General features: G+C 35.4%; 1 protein-coding gene across 4 annotated transcripts in view; it reads right to left on the reverse strand.

Moving 5' to 3' along the window:
* The window catches only part of LOC140161388 (inverted formin-2-like), a 78,335-nt gene that overhangs the window by 14,648 nt on the left and 47,161 nt on the right, over positions 1-16,526 (reverse strand). For all 4 annotated transcript variants that reach the window (XM_072184901.1, XM_072184900.1, XM_072184899.1 and 1 more), the window contains 8 exons: positions 15,367-15,534; positions 14,439-14,524; positions 13,235-13,335; positions 10,329-10,399; positions 6,613-6,791; positions 4,141-4,261; positions 2,228-2,392; positions 478-651 (listed from right to left, as the gene is read on the reverse strand). In XM_072184901.1, coding sequence (XP_072041002.1) covers positions 478-651; positions 2,228-2,392; positions 4,141-4,261; positions 6,613-6,791; positions 10,329-10,399; positions 13,235-13,335; positions 14,439-14,524; positions 15,367-15,534 — 1,065 coding nt within the window. The remainder of the gene's footprint in view (positions 1-477; positions 652-2,227; positions 2,393-4,140; positions 4,262-6,612; positions 6,792-10,328; positions 10,400-13,234; positions 13,336-14,438; positions 14,525-15,366; positions 15,535-16,526) is intronic.

Raw genomic sequence — 16,526 nt, forward strand, 5'->3', positions numbered from 1 at the left:
TTCTCCAAAAGGTATTTATTTTATAGAATATTTTGTGATTTCCCCCATTGATTGCAACAGTAAGTTTCCCCTTCATGTCAGAGGGAGTTAAATGGAACAGCCAAATCGCAGCAAAAACAACCAATGTGATGAAGCAATCTATAGCCAGTAACTGACCTTATAAGGTGTGTCTTGTGCCATAGTGGTCAGCAGCTTTATGTAAAGTGCAATGGGCCATTCCATGTTGGAATCCATACACCCCCTATGGAAGACATGCCCTTAATCGTCCACATAGTGAGTGTGAATATTAAAGAGGATTACTTAACAATGGGTGACTCCATTTGAAATCTACACCCCCTGCGTGGGAGATTAAGGTCAAGTTTTCCATAGAGGGTGTATGGATTTCAACTGGAATAGCACAATGATCTTTGTCTTATGTAATTGCACTAATATGTTGCTTTTTTTGCCTAAGCTTAAATTCAACACTGGTCTCCATACCTTTCTGATGTCACTAAGCAAGTTATCAATAATATTTCCATCTTCTTCGCCAGGTGGAGGGACAAAGACGGACTTTCCAGTTGCTTTTGCTGCTTTCCTCTTGGCCTCCAATGCTTCTCGTTGCTTCTTCCTTTCAGCTGCTTTCTTCTCCTGGACAATTCGCTTTTCATTTTCCTGTTAGACATATGTGGACAGTGTAATTTGTTATATACTAAAATGGATATAAACACATTTAAAATGAAATCATCTAAGGAATATATTACTATATAAGTGGTAGTTTTTGTGAGGATTTCATTTTCACAAATTTTGTAAATGGAATGCCAATCTGCGCAAGGTGTATATTATAATACATAGGCAGGATTGGACAATCACATAAATAGCAAATACCTTAATGTATCTCTACTTCAAATTGCAAAAATAACTGTATGCAAAAATTACTGCTTGACTCAAAGGCTACCTTCTGTGAATTTTATTATCATTGTTGTATTTCATATTGTTATTTTAGAGATCTCAGCATGCTTCTTTCTTTTATGAATGGACATGAAATTGTAATAATATTGTGAATACCCCAAAATTAATATATAAAGTTTTTAGACATTCTAATAGTAGGGATGCCCACTGTCCATACAGTTTCCACTAGAACGATTTTTCATTTACTGTGTGCGTGCACTCACACACGTATTGTCTATGGAGAAACTGATCGATACAAGAAATCCCAGGCCTGTTAAATGGCGTACATACTTGTTTTTGATCCAAATGTAGGCCTATATCAGGGTGTTTCAAGAAATTCCTGATTCCACGGAAAACATTAACCAAACTTTTTCCTGATTGGTCAGTAAATAGAGAGGACCTTCCTCCATGCAGAGATCAACTTTTTTTAATGAAAAATTTAATGAGATGAGAACTACAACAGGTTAAAGTGACACCATTCCGTGCATCAGGTGTTCAAACGCAATTATTTCCGAATTTGGAGTGAATCAGACAAGCAAACTTACATAGTCATAAAATGTAACTATTTTTGAAGACAAAATGTACAGGATGTTAAGAAATGTTGCTATCCATCATGGCTTCCATGCACACACAGTGTATTGCTCAATGTATTAAAGATAACCTTTGAGTTGGAGCAAATTTCTCAAAATTGGTAGTGATTAATATTACCAAACTTATGCCATGATGAAATATAATAATTTTTGAAGATAAAATGTGCTGACCGTAAAAGATTGAACAATGTTTAAGACTACCGCCATTCATTTGAAATAATGCACTTATTGTTCATCTCCTCTATGGAGATATTTTCCATGGCGACCATATATGATCATGCTTATGGTTTCACCAAACAAACCATGGGTTTTGAGGTCTTATATTTTTTGTTGTATGTCAACAAAATCGATTACATTTTCAGGATGATCTTATTTTCATGTTGTTATAAGCAAATATATTGCACTTTCTGTTAGTAATCCTTTTTGGACTTTAACTTTTTAACATGTTCTAGCAGCCCTATATAAAACCGTAACACTCAAAAGGCCATATCTCTGGAATGAAACGTCCGATTAAGATTATTTAAACGCCAAAATGTTTCTTTCATCAATTCCCAGCCAATAAGTTAGGTCTGAATCAATTTAAAAGTACTTCAATTTTTAGTGGACATGCCTACTAATAGTTGCTAAAAAGGAAAAGAACATTGTACAATACAACCTTTCCCACACAGCAATATAGATAATGCAATGATTAGCATGTCCCTAATACTGACCTCATGAGCCTGTTTAACTCTTTCAGCAAATGTCTTGAAGATCCCCAAGAACTCTTGAAGCTTAAATGTGGCTGCATCCTCCAAGAAATATGCAGCGACTTCATTGGACAATTCATTTATCTTCTTCAAACCATCTTGTAGGCCTGCTACTTCGGACTGGGCATCCTGAGAAAGTGATCAAAAATTCCATTTTGTCAAATGAGTTGGATGTAAAAACAGATAAACCACATTTTTAAGCTTTCAAACTTTTTGAGTTAAAGCTGTATTGCAACATTTCCATACAAAATAGATTTGCATTTCTTTCCCACAAAATGTTAGATTTTACTGTCAGATATGTCCTGTTTTAAGTTTGAGCCAAATTACTGCAGTAAAGCAAAGAAAATCGCAAATATTTATTAACTTCCACCATCAATGTCGCCAATGCATGTCACTCCGTCAGTTGTGACTGTGGTTAGACCTTTGATATGTTATGACCATCCTGCATGTCATGTACTTAATAAACATCTAAAAAAAAAGTAACTAACCCCCCTTAAATAATGGCCATTATTCAAAAAGGGCTATTGTATTACAAATCTGTAAAATGCATTGGAAGCAGAATTTATTTCTGCACATTTTGACACCTCATTTGATACGATAGCCCAGAAAACAATAAAGCACCGGTCAATTTAATGTAGTGAGGTCCAGATTTGAAAGTTGCACTTACATACAAATTTTTACAATTAAAAAACAGTCAGATATTATTACACAGATTTCCTTCCATTACGCTGAATACAAAATCAATACAATTTACTGCAACTTTCAAATCTTGGGTTACATTGATTTAAATGTACGCTGGGACGTCAATATTTAGTCAATTGCTGCAAATGAGGTGTCAAAATGTGCAGAAATAAATTCTGCTTTTAATGCATTTTACAGATTTGTAATACAAAATCCTGTTTTTGAATAATGGTCATTATTTAAGGGGGGTTCGTTACTTTTTTTGAGATGTTTATGTACAGTGCATGGTGTTATGAACATTGCATGTGGTCGACTAATATTTGGATCGTGGGAATAAGATGGGCATGTCATTTTATTAAAAATCTTGGATCTTGTCACAAATACAGCACCTAAAGGCATGATTTTTGCAGGATATGTTAGTTCTTTCAAGCAAAATATCAGGAATTTGACTAAACTTAAGGATGTCCTTCTCAGCAAATGTCACTATGTGGCTTTAAAGCAACCAACATCACCACTGCCTGCTTAAAATCAGGTGAATTACTGAAAATATGATTATAAAAGCAGCATATTTTTTCATAATATTTTCTTTATATTTGAACCCGTATTTGACTGGTTGACCCGGGCGGTTATATTTGCCAATATCTCAAATTGACTAGTAAAATGAATATATCTGTTTTTGTATCCGACTTATAGCTGTCTTACAGTCATTTGGTAAATTTTGCAATACATAGACTTTCCCAAACATCACCAATCAATTAATATTGAGTCCAGCATTCAAGTAATCTGAACGCATATGCAAATAACTGCATGACTATGCCCCCCCCCCCCTCAAAATTCTGGATCCACCACTGGCTAACTTCTCAAAAGGTGCATTGTATGGGCAGACTTATAATTGTAGATTTCTTTTTCTTTTTCTTTCTTTTTTTTTTGGTGGTGGGGATATAACAAAACATACACATATTTATGCATTCACCCACTTTGCGGACCCCTGCAAATCCAACCAAAGTTCATAGTCCAACGCGTACAAAATCTTGAAAACGTATGCGTTCAAATATTACAAGATGTGAATATAGAAACACCCAATATTGTTAAAAATATCTTCCAAAGAAGAGCAGAAAGACTGAGCAGCCCTTTTTGTGAAGCCCCTATACTTCTATCACTAAATGTTGCCTAACTACCTTCAGGGCTTAACATACCTTTAGGAAGTCTTGGAGTTGTTCTGTGATATCAGCAGGTGCATTGGTCAGTTGCTTCTCAATCTTTTGTAAGCTCTTGTTAAGTTGGTTCACTTCACCTGACAAATGATCTATTGATAACCTGAAAGAAAGAAGCCATCAAAAGTTCACAATTACAGTAGCTTTTATGCTTTGAAACAGGAGCTCTTGTTAAATTGGTTCACTTATGATGACAAATGATTTAATGATAAACTGAAAGAAAAAAGTCACCAAAAGTTCATAATTACAATAACTACAATGCTTTGAAACAGAAGCTCTTGTTAAGTTGGTTCACTTCCGATGACAAATGATCTATTGATAACTGGAAAGAAAGAAGTCACCAAACGTTCACAATTACGATAACTATTATGCTCTAAAATAGCATCTCTTGTTCAAATTGGTTCACTTCTGATGATGATCTATTTATAACCGCAAAAAGAGAAGCCATAAAACTTCAGCATTATGATAACTATTATACTATGAAATAGGAGCTCTTGTTAAAATTGGTTCACTTCTGATAACAAATGTATTTTCTAAACTGAGATGAAGTACTAGTATACATGAGTATGCGTTTGTTGATATCGTAATTGTTATCGATTGACAAAAGTGTTTCAGAGTTTGTTCATTCAGGCATGTAAGGTGGTTCGGGAAGAATCTAGGCGTTGTCACTTGATGTCTTTCGCTCATAACAACTACACCAGTTCGGAGTCTTGTCCCTGTTAGTGTTTGTATGCTTGTTCAATTTGTGGCCGTCAGCTGTACATTGGCTATTAATTACTATGTCCGAAGATGATTCGGGACCTAGCCAAGGGGCCAAGAGAACCTACGGGGCCTACACAAAAATTCGCAGGAATGTTAGACAACTTCAAATCATATTTTGAAGGCAAACTGGATAGTTTTTGCAAGGAGATATTGAATCAAAGTTCTTTGACCCGGGAAAACTTGGAGAAGCTACAAATGCCAGAACCAGAATTCAATTATAAAAGCAACAAGAAACAATGACGGTTCAATACTGAGGTAGGAGATAAAGTTGAAGAAGCAAGTGTATTTCATGAGAAGAATAAAGTCGAAAAGCAAAAGAAGTGCTGAAACAGGCTGTGGTGATTATTAAACACAGAAATAAGCTAATTCGTCTCGCATACAAAGGCGGGCTGGTTGGCTGTAGAAGAATATGAGGAGGATGACCTTGTGTCAGATAGCAAGGATGACAAGTGCATACGGTCAACAGAAAATCGTGGGACAGCCCGTAAAAAACGTCAGATTCAAATCCCAAGATCCCAAATCCAACATGGCTGCTACTTCCGCTGATTTTTTTATGATGGGGAGCAGGCCTTAGCTGCTGCGGTAAGACGACTCCCCAGTAAACAGATTTTTATGTTGTGTATATAACATGTGGCGCAAGCGTGTTAGAAAATGTTTTATTCTCATTTAAGCAGCGCATATTTAGCGAATAAATGATCTATTGATATAAACCGGAAAGAATGGAGCCATCAAAAGTTCATATTTACGATAACTAGTATTATGCTCTGAAACAGAAGCTCTTGTTAAAATGGTTCACTTCCGATGACAAATGATCGATTGATAACCAGAAAGAAAGAAGCCATTAAAAGTCGATCATTATAACTGAATGTTTTGAAACATCAGTGAGGATCAATTCTGAGCCTTTTGTGCTCTTTTTGTTTAGCAAGCAGTCAATCAGAAATGAGCAAAAATTAATTACATAGCTTGTGATTTTTTGAAATATAAAACATTTGGTATAATCTTGCTGTAAATATTATCAGGTATCACTAACTGCTCACATTTGATATGTAGACTATGTAGTTTACTACCAGGCTCACTGCTACATGGATTTATGAACATTTGATCTTGAACAATTCTAGAAACACTACATCTTCTAGAAACACCACCAGTGTTGCTGGATCATGTCATCACTCATGACTAGGAAACCAGACAAATAGGTTTCGAAACGTTGAGTTTCTATAAAATATGAGTACTTTGTACATGGTTATGTTTTATATAACTTTAGCTACAAATGGATATGAGGGGTTAGTGCAATAAGGCCCTATCTGTAATAGCTGCTCATAAGACAATGTCTGCATTCTCTATTGTACACATATCATAAAAATATGATACCTGGCAGCTATAATTGCAGATGTGCTAACTCCTTGAATAAAGGTTTCTGTAAATAACTCTCTCCACAACAAGTTTCTTTTTTTTTTTCAATTCAAAAATTTCATAATTGTAAATTTTCATGATCATATTTGGAATCAGCATGAAAAATGCATTAAAATGAGTACAAACTATGCTAGTATTGGTTCAGTGGTTCTTAAGATAGCTCTTGATATTTTGAGAAAATATCTCAAAACTTGGGACTATTTATGTCAAAGCCTATGGCTAACATTCAGAGCATTAAGAGCAGAAATCTTTGATTTTGAATTTTGAAATTGATCTTACCTTGTTGCAGCTTTGAGACTGTTCATTTCATTGGGGAAATTCAGTAATTTCTTGTCTTTATCTTCTGCCAGTTGCACTATGAAATGCATGAGATTCATGCGAGGTTTGTTGGACTTAGTGTCCGGTATTTTCATCAAGGAAGATATCTTAAATCCAGCTGCATTGCCTGCAAAACCACCCTGGAAAAAGATGAGAAATCTCAATTAAATTGATGTAAAACTTTCATAAGCAAGACAAAAATTGTTGCCCAAGGACACAATATGTTGGCCTACCAGGGTTTGAACCCACCACCTTGCACTCACGAGTCAAATGCTCATTAGTTAAAACTACTTTTAATTTGGGATGGTAAAATATCTTTGCAAATTGGATCATAACTTGTTAAGCATGGTTAATGCAAAGTTTCTGGTACTTTCTTCATCAAAGATGTATAATATTAATAATGTTAAATGTTATGTCTTATTAAATCTGGGAGTAAATAATGATCTTTGATTGGAAATTATTGTATAATGATCATTTGACTCATGAGTGCAAGGTTGTGAGTTCAAACCCTGGTAGGCCAACATGTTGTGTCCTTGGGCAATACACTTTATCTTGCTTGTCCCACTCCACCCATGTGTAAAATGGGGAGCTGTTAGGAAGTAGACATACCAGTGCCGTTATTGTTGGCTGCCAAATGGTTTGATATATCCTAGTGGCAGTGGAAGCATCATCACAAATGTGACATGATGAAGGAGAATGAGTCACAATAAAAAATGTTGACTCTGGTCGAATATCAGTTTTACACATGTTTCTAAAGAGGACATTTAGAGCTTTTAGTAACTGAAAACCCCATGTTGATACGACTTTTTTTTTTCCTGAAGTTACGTCAATTTATCAATCCCTGAAAACAATATAAAACAAAAGAATTTTAACACTTTCTTTGCCAATATCTCAAAATCAATATCAGCGACATCCGACTCATTTCCCTTGATCGTGTCACAAATGGCCACACATGACACCCCTCTGTTAATGATCAGTCCCCACCAAGTAGCCCTATAAAATGTAACAAGTTTTTATGACAAATGTGGTGCATCCTTTTTCTCCTAATCTGTAACAAAACTGGAACTGAACTGTAACTGATATTCTTAAATTTCTCCCTCACTAATAAAACAGGTTCTGTACCCAGGGCTTCATTCATTTCTCCCTCACTAATAAAACAGGTTCTGTACCCAAGGCTTCATTCATTTCTCCCTCACTAATAAAACAGGTTCTGTACCCAAGGCTTCATTCATTTCTCCCTCACTAATAAAACAGGTTCTGTACCCAAGGCTTCATTCATTTCTCCCTCACTAATAAAACAGGTTCTGTACCCAAGGCTTCATTCATTTCTCCCTCACTAATAAAACAGGTTCTGTACCCAAGGCTTCATTCATTTCTCCCTCACTAATAAAACAGGTTCTGTACCCAAGGCTTCATTCATTTCTCCCTCACTAATAAAACAGGTTCTGTACCCAAGGCTTCATTCATTTCTCCCTCACTAATAAAACAGGTTCTGTACCCAAGGCTTCATTCATTTCTCCCTCACTAATAAAACAGGTTCTGTACCCAAGGCTTCATTCATTTCTCCCTCACTAATAAAACAGGTTCTGTACCCAAGGCTTCATTCATTTCTCCCTCACTAATAAAACAGGTTCTGTACCCAGGGCTTCATTCATTTCTCCCTCACTAATAAAACAGGTTCTGTACCCAAGGCTTCATTCATTTCTCCCTCACTAATAAAACAGGTTCTGTACCCAAGGCTTCATTCATTTCTCCCTCACTAATAAAACAGGTTCTGTACCCAAGGCTTCATTCATTTCTCCCTCACTAATAAAACAGGTTCTGTACCCAAGGCTTCATTCATTTCTCCCTCACTAATAAAACAGGTTCTGTACCCAAGGCTTCATTCATTTCTCCCTCACTAATAAAACAGGTTCTGTACCCAAGGCTTCATTCATTTCTCCCTCACTAATAAAACAGGTTCTGTACCCAAGGCTTCATTCATTTCTCCCTCTCTAATAAAACAGGTTCTGTACCCAAGGCTTCATTCATTTCTCCCTCACTAATAAAACAGGTTCTGTACCCAAGGCTTCATTCATTTCTCCCTCACTAATAAAACAGGTTCTGTACCCAAGGCTTCATTCATTTCTCCCTCACTAATAAAACAGGTTCTGTACCCAGGGCTTCATTCATTTCTCCCTCACTAATAAAACAGGTTCTGTACCCAAGGCTTCATTCATTTCTCCCTCACTAATAAAACAGGTTCTGTACCCAAGGCTTCATTCATTTCTCCCTCACTAATAAAACAGGTTCTGTACCCAAGGCTTCATTCATTTCTCCCTCACTAATAAAACAGGTTCTGTACCCAAGGCTTCATTCATTTCTCCCTCACTAATAAAACAGGTTCTGTACCCAAGGCTTCATTCATTTCTCCCTCACTAATAAAACAGGTTCTGTACCCAAGGCTTCATTCATTTCTCCCTCACTAATAAAACAGGTTCTGTACCCAAGGCTTCATTCATTTCTCCCTCACTAATAAAACAGGTTCTGTACCCAAGGCTTCATTCATTTCTCCCTCACTAATAAAACAGGTTCTGTACCCAAGGCTTCATTCATTTCTCCCTCACTAATAAAACAGGTTCTGTACCCAAGGCTTCATTCATTTCTCCCTCACTAATAAAACAGGTTCTGTACCCAAGGCTTCATTCATTTCTCCCTCACTAATAAAACAGGTTCTGTACCCAAGGCTTCATTCATTTCTCCCTCACTAATAAAACAGGTTCTGTACCCAAGGCTTCATTCATTTCTCCCTCACTAATAAAACAGGTTCTGTACCCAAGGCTTCATTCATTTCTCCCTCACTAATAAAACAGGTTCTGTACCCAAGGCTTCATTCATTTCTCCCTCACTAATAAAACAGGTTCTGTACCCAAGGCTTCATTCATTTCTCCCTCACTAATAAAACAGGTTCTGTACCCAGGGCTTCATTCATCTGTGTTGAATTTAAACATACATTGCCTCTCTACTACTATGTACAGACCCCTTCAACAAGATGCCTGCGGAAAGAAACAATTTCCCCAAAACATTGTTGTAAAAAGGAGAATTTCTTTCACCTTTCAAAATAAAACAAATCTTCTGCTACTCAAGTCAAAAAAATCTGTCAAAATAAAACTACTTTCCCACAATATTGTTGCAGAAAGAATAACACATGTTTCTTTCACCTTTCAAAATAAAACAAAAATAATTTTCTGATACTCCAAGCAGGAATGTTCTCAAAACAGTAGATCTTTACTAATATGTGTTTGCTCCGTATCAAATAAATTATTTGGTTCTTGTCCCATCCTGTCTCAATTTTTGGGATTTTTTTAAAATAGATTTTTGACAAAAAATCAAACACTTCCCCAGAATGCTTTAAGAAAAAATAAGATAAATAAGTTTATTAGAGAACAAAGAACACTTTCAAGTCTTTTTGTGGTACTCTAGGGGGTTTATCCCTCAGAAACTCACATTTGAAAAAGAGCAAGAAAAGAGGACTCCATGTTTTCTTCAAGCACTTTGGAAAAGACCGAAACTACTAACAATATTAAATTTCACAATGAAAAAAAAATCCCTCCCAATATCAATTTAGGAAAATACTCCGGATGAGAACCAAAAACTAATTTTATGTGTCCTATGCTGTAAGATTATGAAATACTTACTGAATTCATGAAGTTTCCTGTCAATAGGATGAGTGTGAGAAATTCTAGCAGAGTTTCACTTCCCAAGATATCTGAAGTAAAAAACACCAAAATAATTCATAATTTAAAAAATAATAATTTAATTTTCATTCAAAACACTTATTCAAGTTAAAAGTTCAAGAGAATTAAAACTATGATATTAATTTTTAGGTTCTTTTACCTATCAATAGTATTCACAATATATCACACGCACCTTGTTCTTTTATATTATATTACCATTTTACAGGAAGTTTTCTGGTAAGTTTTACAGGAAGTTTTCTGGTAAGTTTTACAGGAAGTTTTCTTGCGAGTTATAAATTTCCATATTATTATTATTAAGGAACAATAATATAAATTGTGGCATAAGATGAGAACATTTGATAACTGTTCTCACTGTTCTCTGTGTTTGTGGGTGTATATTTTGGCAAGAGGGCTAATATCCTTATTCAAATACCTCAAGCTTTTCCAAACAAGCTTATTAAGAAAAAAATAAAGTGATTTCAGAGGTTTTCAATATTTAGGTGGACAAAGGCCTGGGTAGGGGCAGTGCCCCTATGACAAGATAAGGCATAGTAGATTTCATATTGTGTACTTATCACCTGTCATACTTGGTTCATATTTCCCTAACCTACAGCACTAGCTCTAAACACACCTGTTTATGTGAACAGCTAGAAATTAAACCTTAACCAAGGAACCTAAATTTAATAACATTCACACAAATATACAGCAAAATAGTCAAAATACCCCCAAGTTTGTTTTCATACTTTGGTACTTTCTGATCTGCTCACCAGAGAACCACAAAGTTTTACCTAAGCACCATCAACAATAACCCATAGCCACAAACTATAGAAATAATCATGTTTCCAGAAATGTTACAAAAAAAAGGGTTTTTTGTGTGAATACAGTAAATGGAAAAAATAATAAATGCAAAAGAAAAATGAAAATTGATTTTGTTTGATCACATCACACATCTCCAAGAGTTTGATGACGTATCACTCGTTATGAGGGCTTCAAGTCAGAGAAGATGTCTTGCCCTTCCCAGAATCCTCTGCAACATGATGCATTTTAATAAATCAAATGACGCTATTACTTTTATTGTACAAGTTCCCTTTGTTTTCATTTTGAGAATATACTGGCTAAACATGGGTTGATAGTCAGGAAATAAACATATTTTGCAAGATCTGGATGCTCTCTGTTCATTAAGGTACATTTTGCAACTATCAACCCGTGTTGCACTAGATGTAAATCAGTACAGAAAATGAAATGGGAGAAATGCATTATGGGAAGTGTAAGATATTTTCTCTGGCTTCAAGTCTTATTTTGTCTCCTGCTGCATCATGTACACTATAAAGATGACACCACACACTGTCATATTCTATTCTTTACATACCATTTGCGTAGGTTTCCTACAGATCACAAGTCATATTTGAGTAGGTTTCCTAGATATCATACAGTCATATTTGACAATAATCACTATGCTCTCATCAGGGGGTGACCAGTGCAGACTACAAAGGTCATATTCACATGAAGAACAATACCTTAGGCCTGTAATAATCATGAGGTTTAAATTGGTGATTGAGATGCAAGAAAGTATCAAGAAGTCCAAACAAACACTAATGAATCAACTAATAGTGGCCCCATAATGAGGTCATTTCTATTCTTTGCCAAATCACACAGGTGTGTATATTTCTGTCTTGTGCTATGAACACACAGGAGACTAGGAATAGCATATAGAATCTTGCCTCTAATATACTAGCAGCTCAAAAGTTCAGATTTCTTTGCTTATGTAATGGGAGTGTCATTTGATGTAGTGAGGGGATGTATCTTGTTGCAGAGGATTCTGGGAAGGGCAAGATATCGTCTCTGACTTGCAGCCCTCATAACGAGTGATACGTCATCAAACTCTTGGAGATGTGTGATGTGATCAAACAAAATCAATTTTCATTTTTTTTTTAATTTTTCCTATTTACTGTATTCACACAAAAACCTTGGTCAAATGAAATATATCTTGATCCAAGCATTTTTGGCAGATTTATACCATGATGAAACCAAGTCAACTAAATCTCAAGATGTTTCTATTCACATGTGAACATGACTTTCATCTTACTAGTACATGTAGTCTCTTTATCAGAAATCCATCCTATTGTCATAAGGTTATAGACTTCATATCATTATGAGTAATATTTAAGTAACTTAATGCCCAGACACACCTACTGAGTATTAGTCAAACTTGTGAAATATTGAAAAGCTTTTGAAATTGTAAATTCTGTAATACTAAATGTGGTGCATGTGTGGTACATGGTCTATCTACAGTGAGTACAGATTTATTGGACTAGAAATATGAAAAATTTTCATTTATCTATATTACCTAATTTGGGATGATAAAACCGAGAAAACATAAAAATGTTTTTAAAATAACATTTAAATATCTGATAATGAAGAAGGAGGTGCCCTGTATGTTTTACCCTAGCAGGGCATAAGACAATGTGAGAGTGAGACTCAATTAATATATATGAGGTTCAGAAATGAATGATGCAAGCCCAAGAAATTGTGATTTAAATATCTGGTTATAAAGGTCATGAAAATATTTTATATAAAAAACATTACAACAACATTTTAACAATATTGTCAAATTGTTATAGCAAAATATTTCTTAGCAGACATTTTTTCAAAAATTTTTGACAACACTAAATAATGTTATGTCAGAATGTTTTGTATCACAATGTTATTAAACGTTTTATACCCTTTATGTAACCCAACATTTAAACATTTTCTGTAAAACATTTTGTGTTTGCTGGGTTGTTGCCAATTGATATTTACCTTGGCATGCTTGTTGTAGGCACTCAATAGCTGGCTTCAAATCACCTACAGATGACTTGAATTCTTACCTTGGCATGCTTGTTGTAGGCACTCAATAGCTGGCTTCAAATCACCTACAGATGACTTGAATTCTTCTTTTAATAACATTCCTTCAACCCTGAGTTGATAACTGATTACAAAAAGACAAGAAAATAATTGATTACAAAAAAGACAAGAAACAATACTGGTCACCTGTTGTCTGACAATGTGTGTATTCACTAAAGTGCAATGTTTGGTAGATTATATTCATACCCGGGGGGTTCTCAACTTTGGTTTGGGTGGGAATGTGCGGCTGGGACTCTGAAAAACTACCAAACTTAAAACCAAATATGACATAAAAATAAGACCCGAAATTATACAAATTTTTGGAGGATTTTCACAAATTCTGTCAAAAAACAATGAATAATATGCACTTCTTCAAGAAAATTTTGCAAAAAAAAAACCTTTCATAAACATTTTTCATAAAATTGAGGGCCATCAATTAACTAAAATGGATGAAAATGCACCCAAGTTAGACTAAATGGCTGAAAATGCACCCTGAATCTGCCGCATATCACCAGACCCTCATTTCCACTAGGACCCCCTCCCCAAGCATTCATGACAAATAGCATGTTGTGTTTAGCAAGGTATGATATAATGACACACCACATGAAAAGATAACATTACTTGTTCTGAGATAATGATGATTAAAGCCATATTGTAACATTTGCTGAGACACATTCAATGTTTTACAAAATTCTTGATTTTTAAACGATTCTAATGCACTTCAGTCAACTAACATACCCTAAAAGGCATGCATCCCTGTGTTCTCTGAATAAAGATTAAAGTCATCATATTATCAACTTTCAATGAAGACAACTAACATAGCTACACTCGCTGACTACAATTAAGGTAAAGGTAAAGGAGACGATCCTGTATAAACAGTGATCGGAGTGCCCATCTCTCTTTCATTGGTGATAGCTGTGGCGTGCGTAGCACATTGAAAGTGGGGGGCAGGTAGTTCAGTTCCCCTGAATGGAGTCTGATTAGTGTAAGGTGCGGGCGAAATCAGTAATTTCAGGGGAAATGACTTATATCCCCCTGAATAACCAACAAAAGTGGGGGAGCCGTGGTCCTCCCTGCCCTCTCCTTTGCGCATGCCACTGGGCGATGGGGCCAGACTCAGATTCAAATGCAAATTGTATTTCTGGATGATGAGATTTAAGATATATCCCTGATTGCAACTCAACTCACTTTGAAAGATCCGCTAGTAAGAGGTAAAATTTCTCCGCTGTCCCTAGCTTGTCTTTGTCTCCATCAAATGCACGTAGCATTTCAATCTGAAAATAAAGTGTAACATAATCATAGTATATTATAAGCTAACTCATAATTAACCATGTCCATTTATTTCTATATTCAGTCAAGCCGTTGTCCTATTAAGCTCCATCAATTTATTGGTCTCTTTACATAACTTATATAAACTATTTATAAACAGGTATAAGTCCACATATATAACATATTGAATGTGAACATTAATCCACGGTGGCTGGAAAGTGACACGGGGGCACCAGCAGAGTGGTATCCCCTCCCTCCATCGAGAAATTCACTTATCCTCCCCTCCCACCCCCACCCCAACAAAAAAGGAAAATGTGGCCCTTTTCCATAAACAACTCATTGGGGCTTAAGGGGGGCAAGCAGGGATGAGGCTTAAGGTGAGAGGGGGAAGCAGGGATGCAGTAAGGTTTAAAATATTGGAACACCCAAAATTGTGTCAAAATTGATACCATGTTATAAAAAAATACAGAACAAATTACTTGCAAATTGGGCAACCATACTCTCCTACTTACTACAGCTCTGGGGGAAAAGGGTCCTGATTGACAAGTCAAGCCTCACTTAAGGGTAGATGCGGTTTTGTTGGTCAAAGCAGCCAAAATATTGATTATCTAAATCAATATATTATTGAAAATAACACTTTGATGTTTTGCAAAAGTTCATTCTACAAATCATATACTTTGAAAAATGATCAATGCAATTTTTGCCAAAGCATTTGCAAGATGCTGTCAACTACCAAATAGCAAGAGTTTAAAATAGTTGCTAACCTTAAAGATTCATTTGTTACCAAATCAATCAGCTTTCTACCTAATGACACAAAGTTCAAACTAATAAAACTTTTCCCTCTTACCTCTTGTTTATCTGGCATTAGATTCATGAGACTTTTTAGCCTCTCAGCACCACCAAACTTCTCTACATCACCATTCTTAATATTAGTAATGATGGCTTCATTGGATGATTTGAACTGACGAAGAAATATGTTGAGATTCAGACTCCTTTTGCCATCTAGAAGTGTGATCTGAGAAATAAAGCATAAACCTTGTTATTGCAACAGATAAATTAAAAGTATCAGCTTAAAATTATAATATTATACAAAAAATACCTCTTATTTGTTGACATTTAAAGGCTTTTGCTCATCCGAGGGACCGTACAAATGCTAACATAGCCTGCTAGTGTTTATGCCAAAAGCCATGTATAAAAGACAAAATAAGATATTTTACATGAATCTGCAATTTCTCTACTAAAGTAGAGAATTAGCTATATGTATTTGAATGGAGCTTCAACTTTGTCAATACTGTTATTTTTCTTGTTTTTTACCAAATTTTTCATTTTATTTATTAAAAAATACCTTATGACAATTGTAATGACTTATTATGAATTACATTTCACTTTGAGGAAATTGATACACAATTTTAAATTTTTACACTTTCGCTGGGGTCATAGCTTTAACCTACACTCTGAGGTGGTCTCCCAGCTAACCAAATAACGTTCTCTGAACGTTCTGAGAACGTATCGTTGACGTTTTCCAGACGTTTTGATAAAACGTTTTTAAAACGTAATTTTGTTGAAGGTTTTGACGTTCTAAAAAGCGTTATTAAGAGACGTTCTAAAAACGTTTTCACAACGTAAACAACGTTTTAAAAACCTTTCTTTCGGTCACCCAGGACCTACAGAAAACTTATCGGACTTTGTAGTGCGCAGCGGACGTACTACTTAACGTTGTAGAAACGTCCAAAACGTCCTGAAAACGCGTTATAGGAACGTAAAAACGTATTGCATATTTTGTTTTTGTTTTTATTGCAGGACGCACTTGTCACCATCAGACAACGTATGTTACGTTTCTACAACATTTTTAGAACATTTTAATGACGTATAGACAACTTTTACTAGTACACTTTACAAAAGTACCAAAAATAATATACATAATATTGAACTATAGGTCCGGCTCCTGAAAAAAAAAAAAAAACGTGGTCCATGGCAGTTTTACAGTGACCAAGTGACGGAAACTCC

This window comes from Amphiura filiformis, chromosome 9 (genome assembly GCF_039555335.1).
Source record: "Amphiura filiformis chromosome 9, Afil_fr2py, whole genome shotgun sequence".
Classification (NCBI taxonomy): domain Eukaryota; kingdom Metazoa; phylum Echinodermata; class Ophiuroidea; order Amphilepidida; family Amphiuridae; genus Amphiura; species Amphiura filiformis.